This window comes from Phacochoerus africanus, chromosome 11 (assembly GCF_016906955.1).
Source record: "Phacochoerus africanus isolate WHEZ1 chromosome 11, ROS_Pafr_v1, whole genome shotgun sequence".
In the NCBI taxonomy this organism is placed as follows: domain Eukaryota; kingdom Metazoa; phylum Chordata; class Mammalia; order Artiodactyla; family Suidae; genus Phacochoerus; species Phacochoerus africanus.
In genome coordinates this window covers 7,764,129-7,776,142 of record NC_062554.1, presented here as the reverse complement: position 1 = coordinate 7,776,142, position 12,014 = coordinate 7,764,129, and the positions used below count along the sequence as shown (strand labels likewise).

The window sequence follows — 12,014 nt, the reverse complement described above, 5'->3', positions numbered from 1 at the left end:
CACAGGGCGCTCGGGTCCCTGCTGCCGCCTCCTGGGGTGGAGCCCTGAGGAGCCTCAAGGAGGCCCTGCGCTTCCCCCGCCCCGGCCGGACTGGTAAGACCCCGCTCCCCACCCTGCCGGCCCCTCCCGGCAGGGGTCCCCGGCCACCGCAGGACAGAGCCCCTAGGGACTGAGATGAGGGACCGGCAGCCCTGAGGGGGGCACTGCGGTCCCAGCTCCCGTGTCGCTCAGCCAGGACTCGCCTGCGCCTGGCTCTGCTGGCTGCCGCTGCTGTGATTTTGCAGATCCCCACAAATAAAATGACTTTCTCCTTCGTCTAGCCCAGGGTCCCCAGGATGCCTCTGGAGCATAAAGCCCTTGCCCCACGAGGACCCCTTTCCTGAGTGGGGGGTGGCAGACCCCCCAGCTCTGCTCAGACAGCATCCTCAGCGGGGATGCCCTGGAGGTTGGCCAGGAGGGTAGGCTCGGGGCTGCCCCGACAGACGAAGGACTTGTTTCTAACGCAGATTCCCAGGCCCCGGCTCAGACCTGAATGGGGACCTCGGGCTGAGGGCCAAGAATCTGCTCTGTAAACAGGCAGCTCCAGGGATCCTGAGCGCTCCCTGAAGTCTGAGACTCTGGGCAGCGGAACAGGCACAGGTGCCAGACAGACCTGGGCTCCGGTCCCAGCTCCGTCGCGTTAGCCTTAGCCGAAGCCCCCAAAGCCCAGGACCCTTGTTCATGAAGCAGGAACAACCACGGCCACTGCCCGGGAGCCTTTCTATAACGGGGTTGAAGGAGTCAATGCCTGCGAAGCCCCCAGCGTGGTGCCCGGTGCAGGAAGCGCTCAGCAGACATCCCTGGGGCACCGCTACTCCAGGCCCTGCAGGACGAACCCCCTGAGCCCCCATAGAGAGCAGCTGGGGTCTTCTCTCTGCACGTCTCCTGTGCCAGTGGCAAAGGTCTACCGGCTGCTAGGGCCCCCCACCACCGAGTCCTGGTCAAGGAAAGTGGGAGCACTGGCCTAGGGCCTCCCCCGACCCTGCCAGTCTGGAGCCCCCTTCGCCTGAGCCCTTGTCTAGCCACTGCGCCACCGCCCATGGGGCTCAGGGCTCAGGACGGCCACCGCACAGGCGGCTGCTACAGCCCCGGCCGCACCAGCCCATTGACCTCACAGGTCCCCGAGCCTCCAGCAGCTCCCTTCCAGCTCATCCTTGCCGCCGCCGGCGGCACCGACATGACCCAAACAGGCCTGACGCTGTCATTCCTTTCTGAGAACCACCAACCCGGCTGGCATTCTCACTAGATCAGGTGCAGCCTTGGCAATCGAGGCCCCCCACAAAGAACACCGCGGGCACCCCAGATCTTGTTGCCCAGCAAGCAGGGGCCCTTGGTCACCAGGTCCTCCCTGGGCCCTCAGGGGAGTGATAGGATCAGAATGACACTCGCACTCTAGCTAGTCCTCAGCCAGAAAATCTCCCCCTCATTTGCTGTCCAGGTCTAATATTCTGGAATCGGTATACAATTTTATTTTATAGGTCAGTGACCATCAAAGGCACAAATCATTATCTGTAAATTATATCTCAATTTAAAATTTTTTTTAAATAAATATAAAATGTTCAATGCAACCTCGTGCTAGGAAAGATCAAAATAAAAGCACCCCCTTCCTTGGGGCAGGACTCAAAAGGTGTCCTTTGGATAATTCTATACCTGTTTTCCTGAAAATAAGCTCCTTTGGGGCAAGGGCCAAGCATGATTCATCCCGTATCTTTCCTTCCAGCCATAATCATTAAGATAGTCACTCACACCTTAGCATGAATTAGAACATTGGCGCCTTCTTAACAAAAGACTTGTCTGGGGAAAGGTGACAGCAAACCTAAGAGTCCAGGGAGCCATGTGGGTGAAGAGACAGCACAGGGAGAACCAGAGTTGTAGACAGTGGCCCTTAAAGAAGCCTCATGTGATGACCCTTTTCCTTTGGCAGCTAATTTCCCACTGGTCAACAGGTTATTCCCATTTACCCAAGAGAGGTTAAATGATATACCCACGGTCTCATCACCCATTAGTAAGCCATGAAGACAGGGCAGGAGCTCAGGGATCCTCGCCCCAGGACCAGAGTTCTCCTGTTGCTGTAGAGAAGGGGGCGTACGTGCTGCCCCCTTCACAGCTCTGTGGGATGGGCCCTGGCTCCAGGGGTGAGAATGCGGAAGGGTCCAGGATCCCCACACAGGGGGAGGGAGTGTTGTGACCTGGGGTCCCAGCAGGTGTGACCCACTAAGAGGTCAGCACTACAGGCCTGATGCCCAGGAGCCCGGGGTTACAGGAACGCAGGGCTGCCCGGGACAGGTGTGCCAGCCTCCCAAAGAAAGCAGGGCTCCGCCAGGCCCCTCCGGTAAACACAGCCCTGCTCCACCAGCAGCAAGATGAAGGCAGGCACGGTGCCCACCTGGGGGCAGGGAGGGAGTTCAGTCCCTCCACCAAGGCTGACCCTCCTCTGTCTGAGAAGTTCATCCCCTTTGGCTGCGAAGATGCCCGCAGAGGGGTGAGGAAGGAAAGATCACGCGCTGGGTCAGCGGCGGGACCCCTCTGCCGCCGCCCCCTGAGCCCTGGGGAGGCCCAGCAGCAGCAGGGCCCAGGGCCCGTCCCCCACCGCGCCTCCCACCACCGCAGAGCAGCAGCCTGCGGGTCCCACGCTGCCATCCCAAAAGAATCGTCTTTAGTGACGAAGAAGGAAGCTTATGTTTTACAGAAATAAGAGCACATTCAGGCAGACTTGGGGGAGCAAAAACCCTTCACCCAAGACGACGAGCCGCTTAACTGCGCCCTGAGGCGTGTTGATTTTGTTGATTTGGGTGGAAGGACCTCAGGTGATGAGACAGCAGGGGCCCCCCACACCTCAGGGAGCAGCCTCTCCAGCAAGCCGCTCACTGCTGGGGAAGGAGAATGGGGCTGGGATGCAGGGTCAGAACCTGGTCTGTCCCAACCAGAGCCAGTGTAGACCAAGCTCTGGGCAGGGGCTGGGGGAGGATGGCGAGAGCTAAGGGAGGAAAGCCCCATTCTTACACGTCGAATCCACAGGGCAGGGCCAGTCCCCTGCTGGTGCTGTGGGAGCCGGGGGACCGTCCCAGAGGCCCGGGCTCCGTGGCTGGGCTCCTGCAGCCTCCCCTGCTCGGAAGCCCAGGCCGGGCAGCTCTCCTGGAACCTCCCCGCTGGGCCCTGGGGGACCTGGCAGAGCCCCTGGGACATGGTGGGCCTGAAGCCTCCCGAGGTGCCGCCCACGACGGCCGTGAAGCTCCTGGGGGCGGGCACCGCGGCCTGCTTCGCCGACCTCCTCACCTTCCCACTGGACACGGCCAAGGTCCGCCTGCAGGTAGGTGCCCTTTGGCCAAAGGTCACTGTTCCCAGAGGGGAGGGGCCGAGTCCGCCACCAGGGCCCCCGGGCCCTCTGCCTGCTGGTCCTCAAGAAGGGCCCTGAGCAGCCCAGCCGCCCCGTGCCCCACCGGCCTGCCTCCCCTCCTCCACGTCACCGTCGCCCAAGACCAAAGGAGCTGAACTCCTTGGCTTGACGAGCCAGGTCCCCCCTTGCCCTGCTCTGTAAACCATAAGGTGAAGTCCACGCAAGGAAGCTCTCTGGGAGCTTGGACAAGCCACTGATGATTCTCAGTGAGGAAACGACACCGCCCTGCCATGCTCCCTAAGGATCAAATGCCACACCATGTCCACCTAAAAGCTGGAAACTGTGACACCAGTCTGTCTTTTTTTTTTTTTTTTTTTCCCTGGTGTTTTTCAGGGCCGCACCCATAGCATATGGAGGTTCCCAGGCTAGGGGTCCCATTGGATCTGTAGCCACTTGCCTATACCACAGCCACAGCATCTCAGGATCTGGGCCACATCTGCAAACTACACCATAGCTCACAGCAACACCAGGTCCTTCACCCACTGAGCGAGGCCAGGGATTGAACCTGCGTCCTCATGGATGCTAGTCAGGTTTGCTAACTGCTGAGCCAGGACAGGAACGCCACGAACCTGTCATTTTTACTGGGATGTGACCCTGTGATCATGCTGGTCTGAGGTCCAGCCCCAGGCCACCCCCCCCCCAGCCCCATCCACCCCCACTCAGCTCCTTACTGCAGGGTGTGTCCCTCAGATCCAGGGGGAGAACCAGGCGGCCCGCAGCGCCCAGTACCGCGGGGTGCTGGGCACCATCCTCACCATGGTGCGCAACGAGGGCCCCCGCAGCCCCTACAACGGGCTGGTGGCCGGCCTGCAGCGCCAGATGAGCTTCGCCTCCATCCGCATCGGCCTCTACGACTCCGTCAAGCAGCTCTACACGCCCAAGGGATCGGACTGTGAGTGCAGAGGGCAGGATCCAAGCTGTGGGTCAGGGGCCAGGGCAGGGCAGACTCAAGAGGCAGAGCTGGGCCGCGGGAGGCTGGCACCAGACGCCCATGAGGGGCCTCGGCCTCCATCAAGGAGGCTCTGGAACCCTGGCCCTGGAGGGGCAGGCGTGGGGCCGGGGCCGCCCCCAGGGACAGCACGAGGCCCAGGGACATGCTGGACAGCCGGACACGGTCCATCCCTCGCCTCTCCAGACTCCAGCATCACCACCCGGATTTTGGCGGGCTGCACCACGGGGGCCATGGCAGTGACCTGCGCCCAGCCCACGGACGTGGTGAAGGTTCGATTCCAGGCCAGCATACACGCCGGGCCCGGGAGCAACAGGAAGTACAGTGGGACGATGGATGCCTACAGGACCATCGCCAGGGAGGAAGGGGTCCGGGGCCTGTGGAAAGGTAGGTCCGGACTCCAGGCTCGGGGACTTCGGCAGCGCTTTCCCTTCCCTTCCAAGGGCTGGCGGCAGGGACCGAGCAATGGGGAGCCCCCAGCAGGTCTACTCCTGCGATTCTAAACCAACACCCTAACCATCCCAGCATCCCTGCCACGCTGCCCTGAGTTCCCTTCAATGTGCCAACCTTTGGCCAGGCGCAGGGCTGCGAGGAGACAGAAATGAAGAGAGGCCACCCTCGTGGCTCTCACAGTCACACAGAGGGGATGGGACGTGTCCAGGAGCAGCCGTTCCACGGGGCAGGACGTGCTGGGCTCACGTGGAGGCGCAGAGCCAGAGGCGGGAGAGGCTACGGGCTCAGGGGGGCGGGCGGGGGGGGTGGGGTGGGGGGAGAAGCAGCTCAACCGCTGGACCTCAAAGGCCCTGTGGGCTCCCAGTGTGTGGAGATGGGAGGGAGGGGCGTGCCCAGCAAAGGCCTAAGGGGTGACAGCAGAGCACCGGCTAAAAACAGGCCACTGGGGGCAGCTGCCCAGAGGAGGGGGCTTGCTTCAGAGCAAAGCTGCAGGCTTCCCTACGTGTCTAAGTGGTGACCACCTCAACACATGCTGGAGTCTCTCCCACATGGGGCCAGGGCTCAGGAATCGTGCAGAAGCAGGGATGCACCTGCATCGGTCTTTTTTTGTTTGTTTGTTTTGCTTTTTAGGGCCGCACCTGCAGCATATGGATGTTCCCAGGCTAGGGGTTGAATTGCAGCTACAGCTGCTGGCCTACACCACAGCCAGAGCAACGCAGGATCCAAGCTGAGTCTGCAACCTACACCACAGCTCATGGCAATGCCAGATCCTTAACCCACTGAGCGAGGCCAGGGATCGAACCTGCATCTTCATGGATATTAGTCAGGTTCATTTCCACTGAGCCATCACAGCCTTACTTTCAGTGGTCCCTTCCCAGGGCCCAGCCCTCTTCTGAGGCCAGGGCTTCATTCTGTCCCTATTCCAAGAGCCCAGCCTTCTTCTCCCCAAAAAAAAGGCTGCCTTTTCTGGCTCTAGCCAGGTCTCCGGGAGGCATTGTTTTTCCTTTCTTTCTTTTTTCCGCCCTGCAGCATATGGAGTTCCTGGGCCAGGGATCAGATCCAAGCCACATTGTGACCTATGCTGTGACACCACCAGATCCTTAACCCACTGTGCAGGGCTGGGGGTCAGATCTGCATCCCGGTGTTCCAGAGACGCCTCCAATCCCATTGTGCCACAGTGGGAACTCCGAGACATATTTTAATTTCAATAGATGTTGCATGTTATCCTCCAAAATGCTGCCCAAACAACCACAAGAAGGCCTCTCTGTCTCTAAGATAGACGCGGATAATCTGAGCATTTTTAAACATCCGAAAGCAAAGCGTGGGATCTACCTGATGTGGGCTCCTCTGAGACCACGTCCCCCAAACTGGGGCCTGTGAGCTTGCAGCCGGGGGCCCACTTTTCCTCTTCCCCCCCCTTTCCTGACAGGAATTCTGCCCAACATCACGAGGAATGCCATCATCAACTGTGCCGAGATGGTGACCTATGATGTCATCAAGGAGAAGGTGCTAGACTACCACCTGCTCACGGGTGAGCCCTGGGCTCCAGGCAGACTCCACAGCCCTCCCACAGCCCGGGGGGGGGGGAACCTGGGCCCCCGGGAGTGGGCACCACCCACAGGCAACTGGGCTTTAGAAGGAGTAGGGGGAGGCAGAGCGCCCAGTCCAACACCCGGTCCATCATTCTGATGACTAGGAAAGCAGCCTGGACAGGAGGCCAGAGACCTGGGCTCCGGCCCGGCTCATCCCTGAGCGCTGCGAGAGACTTAGAAAAACCCATCCTCATGCCCCGGGAATCCAGTGACATTAGGAGGACACACACACACACACACACACACACACACACACACAAGCAAGGGCCCCTCCCTCTCCCAGCCGGATGTCTCCTCTTCCCCTCCCCCGATGCAGACAACCTGCCCTGCCACTTTGTCTCTGCCTTTGGAGCTGGCTTCTGTGCCACCGTGGTGGCCTCCCCCGTGGATGTGGTGAAGACCCGGTACATGAACTCGCCCCCCGGCCAGTACCAGAACCCTCTGGACTGCATGCTGAAGATGGTGACCCAGGAGGGCCCCACAGCCTTCTATAAAGGGTGAGCCCGCCTCCCGCCCTCTGTCCCCGCCTAGACTGTGCCTATCACGGTCCATCTCAAAAAGTGGACCAGGAGTTCCCGTCATGGCTCAGCAGAAACGAACCTGACTAGTATCCATGAGGACGCAGGTTCGATCCCTGGCCCCTCTCAGTGAGTTAGGGATCCAGCATTGCTGTGAGCTGCAGTGTACACCACAGACGTGGCTCGGACTCTGCGTTGCTATGGCTGTGGTGTAGACCGGCAGCTATAGCTCTGAGTCAACCGCTAGCCTGGGAACTTCCATATGCTGCAGGTGTGGCCCCGAAAAGAAAAATTTAAAAGTGGACCAAGTCTGATTTGCAAAGTCTGGGAGGCTTATCTGAGGGAAGGGTATCCAGGCGTAGGTCAAAGTGCCAGCAGCAACCATTCTGATGGGGAGAGGAGAGAGAGGTGGTTGGTAACCCTGACCCACTGCCTTCACGGTGAGTCACTGTCAGCAGCCCAAGGACCCAACGTGTTCATGCATCCTTGCTTCATTTTTCGCCCCCCACCGCACCTGCGGTGTGTTCAAGCTGCTAGACCAGGGATCGAATCCACAGTGCAGCAGCAGAGACCCCAGCTGCTGCAGTAACCATACTGATCCTTAACCTGCTGTGGCACCAAAAACTCCCTTATCTTGCTTCTTTGTCTTGGCTGTTCCCGTTCCTCAGCTCTGAATGCCTTTCCTACCTCTCTACATCGTAGCCATCCTCCATATGATGCGGGAGAGGCCCAAGAAATGGCAATGAGACAAAAAACAAACAAAAAAAACCCAAAAAACAAAACAAAAAAAACCCAACATCGTAGCCATCCTTCCAGACTTGTTCAAATGCTGCCTCCTCCCCAACACTCTCAGGTGTAAATTTTCCCTCCCTGTGAATGTAATGCTTCCTCGATACCCTTTTCATGGTATCTACTGCTTCCTACCCTTTTGTTTGTTTGTTTTTGCTTTTTAAGGCCACATCCATGGCTTATGGAGGTTCCCAGGCTAGGGGTCGAATCAGAGCTGCAGCTGCTGGCCTGTGCCACAGCCACAGCAACGCCAGATCCTTCACCCACTGAGCGAAGGGATTGAACCTGCATCTTCATGGATGCTAGTCAGGTTTGTTAACAGCTGAGCCGTGACAGGAACTCCACCACTCCCTACTTTAGATTATTATATTCTAGCATTTTTTTTGTTGTTGTTGTTAAGTCTCTATCTTTTCTAGGGCCACACCTGTGGCATATGGACGTTCCCAGGCTAGGGGGCAAATTGGAGCTGTAGCCACCAGCCTACACAGAGCCACAGCAACTCAGGATCTGAGCCACATCTGTGACCTACACCCCAGGTCATGGCAATGCCAGATCCTTAACCCACTGAGCAAGGCCAGGGATTGAACCCGCAACCTCATGGTTCCCAGTCGGATTCGTTAACCACTGCGCCATGACGGGAACTCCACCAGTTCCTACTTTATATTATATATTCTAGCATTTTTAAGTTGAAATTATCCTCCGTGCTAGAGGGCAAACTCCTGGCAGCGAAGGACTGGGGCTTATACGGTTGACCTTGAACGACATGAAGGTTTGGGGCACGGACCCCGGGCAGCTGAAAACACACGTACAACGACTCGCTGGCCCTCCCTGCATGCAGTTCCTCCACTTCGTCAGATTCCAGCAACTGCAGATCGTGTAGTATTTAGCATTTACTGTCGAAAGAAAAGACCTGCGCCGTTCCAACCCGGGTGGTTCAAGGGTCAGCTGTACCCATCGCCCATGTCCCAGAGTCCCCACCTCCAGGCCATCACCCCGTAATGCAGGTACCCCTAAGTCACCGAGCATCAGGCCCTGTGCTGAGCATGTCACAGCTATTATCTCAACGCCCCCTGGACTGGACCGTGTTCTCCGCATTTACCGAAGGGACCGCGACTCAGGTCGGGAGACCTGTCCAGGTTCACAGACTCTTGGAGCAGCAGAGCCCAGGCTCAAACCCAGAAGGTCGGACGCCACCCCCACGAGCGAGGCGGCACCGCGCACTGAGCTCTCTGTGCGTCCCCCTCACCTCCACCAGGGAGGGCCGATGTCTGGCGCCCAGGGTTGGAGGAGACCCAACAGGCACACACAGTCTCAACCCTGGGGTGATGTTACAGGGCCGGTTCAGCCGACAGTTGTCCCCTGTAACCGCCCCTGCCCCGCACGCTTCAGCTGTGGCCCCTTGTCTCGGGTGCTCTTTCCCTTGGCGGATATTCCCTCGGTGCCCCGGGGGGTTGGGCCCCGTGTGCGCGGTGCTTCCCTGAGGATCTGCCGACAGGGGCCCAGGGAGCCTGTGCTGGGCTGCAGATCCCCGTCGTCCTCGCGACGCCTCCGTGAGGCAGGTGCCGTCCTGGTCCTCGTGGTACAGATCAGTAAACCGAGGCTGATGAAGATTAAGCGCGAGGTCATAAAACTTCGACTGAAACTGGTCAAGCTAGGATTTGAACCCAGGTCTGACCCTAGAGTTCAAATTCGTTGTCCCCATGTCCCCTGCGAGGAGCCCAGGCTGAGGCCTCAAGGAGAGGCCTTGGTGGGAGGGAGGTCATGGTGCCCAAATCAAGCCCCACAGGCCAAGACCAAGGAGCCAGGCAGGGAGAGGGGGGTTACACCAGGGAGGAGGAGGGACGCGGGCACAGGAGCAGGAGGGTCAGGCTGGCAGGAGCCGAGAGGACCAGGAGGGGATCCGCAGAGAGCGAAGCGGACGAGGGTGGGGGCGCGGGGGGAGAGACACGCTCCCAGCTGCGCTGTCCCAGGACAGGGAGGCTCTCTGGAGAGTAGCTAAGCCTGCTGTCACCTGGGACCCCCTCGGGGCTGGCCATTCAGGCTCTAAATGAGCCACTTAGGCTGTAAATGAGCCCAGAAATGGCCTGCGGTGGGGTGGAGTCAGGTGATTTTAACTGAGCTACTCAACCTGTTACTCAACCTGTTAATGAACAACCCCCGCCCCACCGTCCCTACCTGATAGAACCGAGAGAATGAACCACCTGCCACCGTCCCCCAGCTCACAATGCTGGTTTCCTTTGGTGATTCCAACCTCTGCCCGAGTTCCTTCCGCAGAGGAGAAAAAGACCCCGCGATCTCAGAAGATGCCCGGGACTGAGCCAGGGCAAAGCCTCGGGCTGTAACACCCAGAGAGGGGGGCGCGGGGTCCACCCCCCTGACCACGTGCCTCTTCCTCTCAGATTCACACCTTCCTTTTTGCGCTTGGGAAGCTGGAATGTGGTGATGTTTGTAAGCTACGAGCAGCTGAAACGGGCCTTGATGAAAGTCCAGATGCTGCGGGAACCTCCGTTTTGAGTCAGACAAAGCCACCCGGCGTTTCACGAAGGCAACACCAGCCAAGGGGTGACAGACGCCGCCGTGGGTCCGCGCACACAAGGCCACAGCCCCACCCGCGTTTACACAACCGTCTACTTGCCGCCGACTCGGGAAATAGGAGGAGGAGAACTGTGGTCTCCATTGCTTTACCTTCAGGACACGTTCGTGTGGCACTGACAAGATGCACAATAAATTATATTAATTTGTGAAACCCACTAGGATGGATGCCTAACATTTAGGCAAAAGAAGATAAACCAGAATGGATCCATATGGATAAAACGGACGTTTGCAAACTTCCGTCCCCTGGAAAATCTGATCAGACGATCAGGTGTCAACAGATAAGGCTGCAAGCCTGGGACAGGATTCAGACTTGATACACTTGGAAATCAGCCGAGTCTAGAGGGGCACTGCCAAAGCCACACAAGGCTTTCAACGGCAGCCTTCCACTACCCACGGATCACCAGCCACATTTGCCATGTGTCTGCCTGGTAGGACCCACCAGGATTCCGGGATTCAGGAAAAGAAAAAGAGCAAAGCCAGCTCCTGTGACAAAGGAGCCCTGCTGGGCCGGCTGGGGCTGAGGCCGGGATGCTCGCGGAGAACCGGATGCTCGCGGAGAACCGGAGGGCGGGCTCGGCCTCCTCTCCCGTAAAATGGGAGCACAAAGCCCTCTCTCCTACCTCCCCTGGGGTGTCACGAGGATCAAGCGAGAAGCTGGGCAAGGAGGCGCTTTATAAAAGCTCCATGAAATGTGTATATACGGACGAGGCCTTGGGAATGTTTTCGTCCGTCAGTGAGGCAGTGCCGGGGAAGAAGCTTTAGAAAGACACAGATGTCCAGAGGTCAGACCAAAGGAACCAGGGGCTGGAGGGGCAGTGGCCGGAGCCCCGCGCCCATGCGGCCTCCCCTCCCTGCTGGACTGGGGCACCTTGAAGGGTGTGGAGTTTGGGGACAAAGAGGTAAATGCTGGGCCCAGAGCCTCAAGTACCAGGACTCCGAATTTGGGGAAAAGGATTATGACTCAATAAAGGATGCGACACCTTGGGTGTCGGAATGAGAACAGCCACTTTTCTGCCTTCTCTCTCTTTTTTTTTTATTTTTAGGGCTGCACCTGCGGCATATGGAGGTTCCCAGGCTAGGGGTCTAATTGGAGCTACAGCTGCTGCCCTACACCACAGCCACAGCCACACAGGATCCGAGCCAGGTATGCAACCTTCACTGCAGTTCATGGCAACATCGGATCCTTAACCCACTGAGCGAGGCCAGGGATCGAACCCGCAACCTCATGGTTCCTAGTCAGATTCGTTTCCACTGGGCCACAACAGGAACTCCGCCAGTCCTTTTCTGCTTCTTAGCCTGTGTGGCTTTGATGACAGAACTGGGTTCAAACCTCACCGCCCCCCACCCCCCACCCCCGCCACACACACACACCCAGCAACCTAACCGCGGGGAATCCTTGTACTGTGGAGAAGGAGCAATGACAATCCGTCCTTGCAGGAAAAGCTCAGCAACGTCAGCCCCCTTTCCCACTCGGACTCCTCCACACTCTGGGAAAGTAAATAGCCACTTACCCTCAATATTTTCCTAAACCTAAATCATAATTTGCAATCATCTGCATAAACTGGAAAGTTCCAACAGAAGCAAATAAAAGTTATTTTAATATCTGTCTTGGCTTCCAAATAAAACCCATACCCAAGACTGTCTCGGAGTTCCTATTGTGGCCCAGCATTTAGCGAACCTGA

General features: G+C 58.3%; 1 protein-coding gene across 2 annotated transcripts; it reads left to right on the top strand.

The window, feature by feature from the left end:
- Positions 1 to 11,338, top strand: UCP3 (uncoupling protein 3). 2 transcript variants are annotated; one of them, XM_047753561.1, is made up of 7 exons: positions 1 to 93; positions 3,058 to 3,349; positions 4,127 to 4,328; positions 4,572 to 4,772; positions 6,268 to 6,369; positions 6,747 to 6,927; positions 10,137 to 11,338. In XM_047753561.1, the coding sequence occupies exons 2-7, from the start codon at positions 3,224 to 3,226 to the stop codon at positions 10,249 to 10,251; spliced, it is 927 nt and encodes a 308-aa protein (XP_047609517.1). In that variant the 5' UTR covers positions 1 to 93; positions 3,058 to 3,223; the 3' UTR covers positions 10,252 to 11,338. The 2 variants fall into 2 exon arrangements, with proteins under 2 accessions (XP_047609517.1, XP_047609516.1); XM_047753560.1 differs by lacking the exon at positions 10,137 to 11,338 and adding an exon at positions 8,446 to 8,997.
- The last annotated feature ends 676 nt before the right edge of the window (positions 11,339 to 12,014 follow it).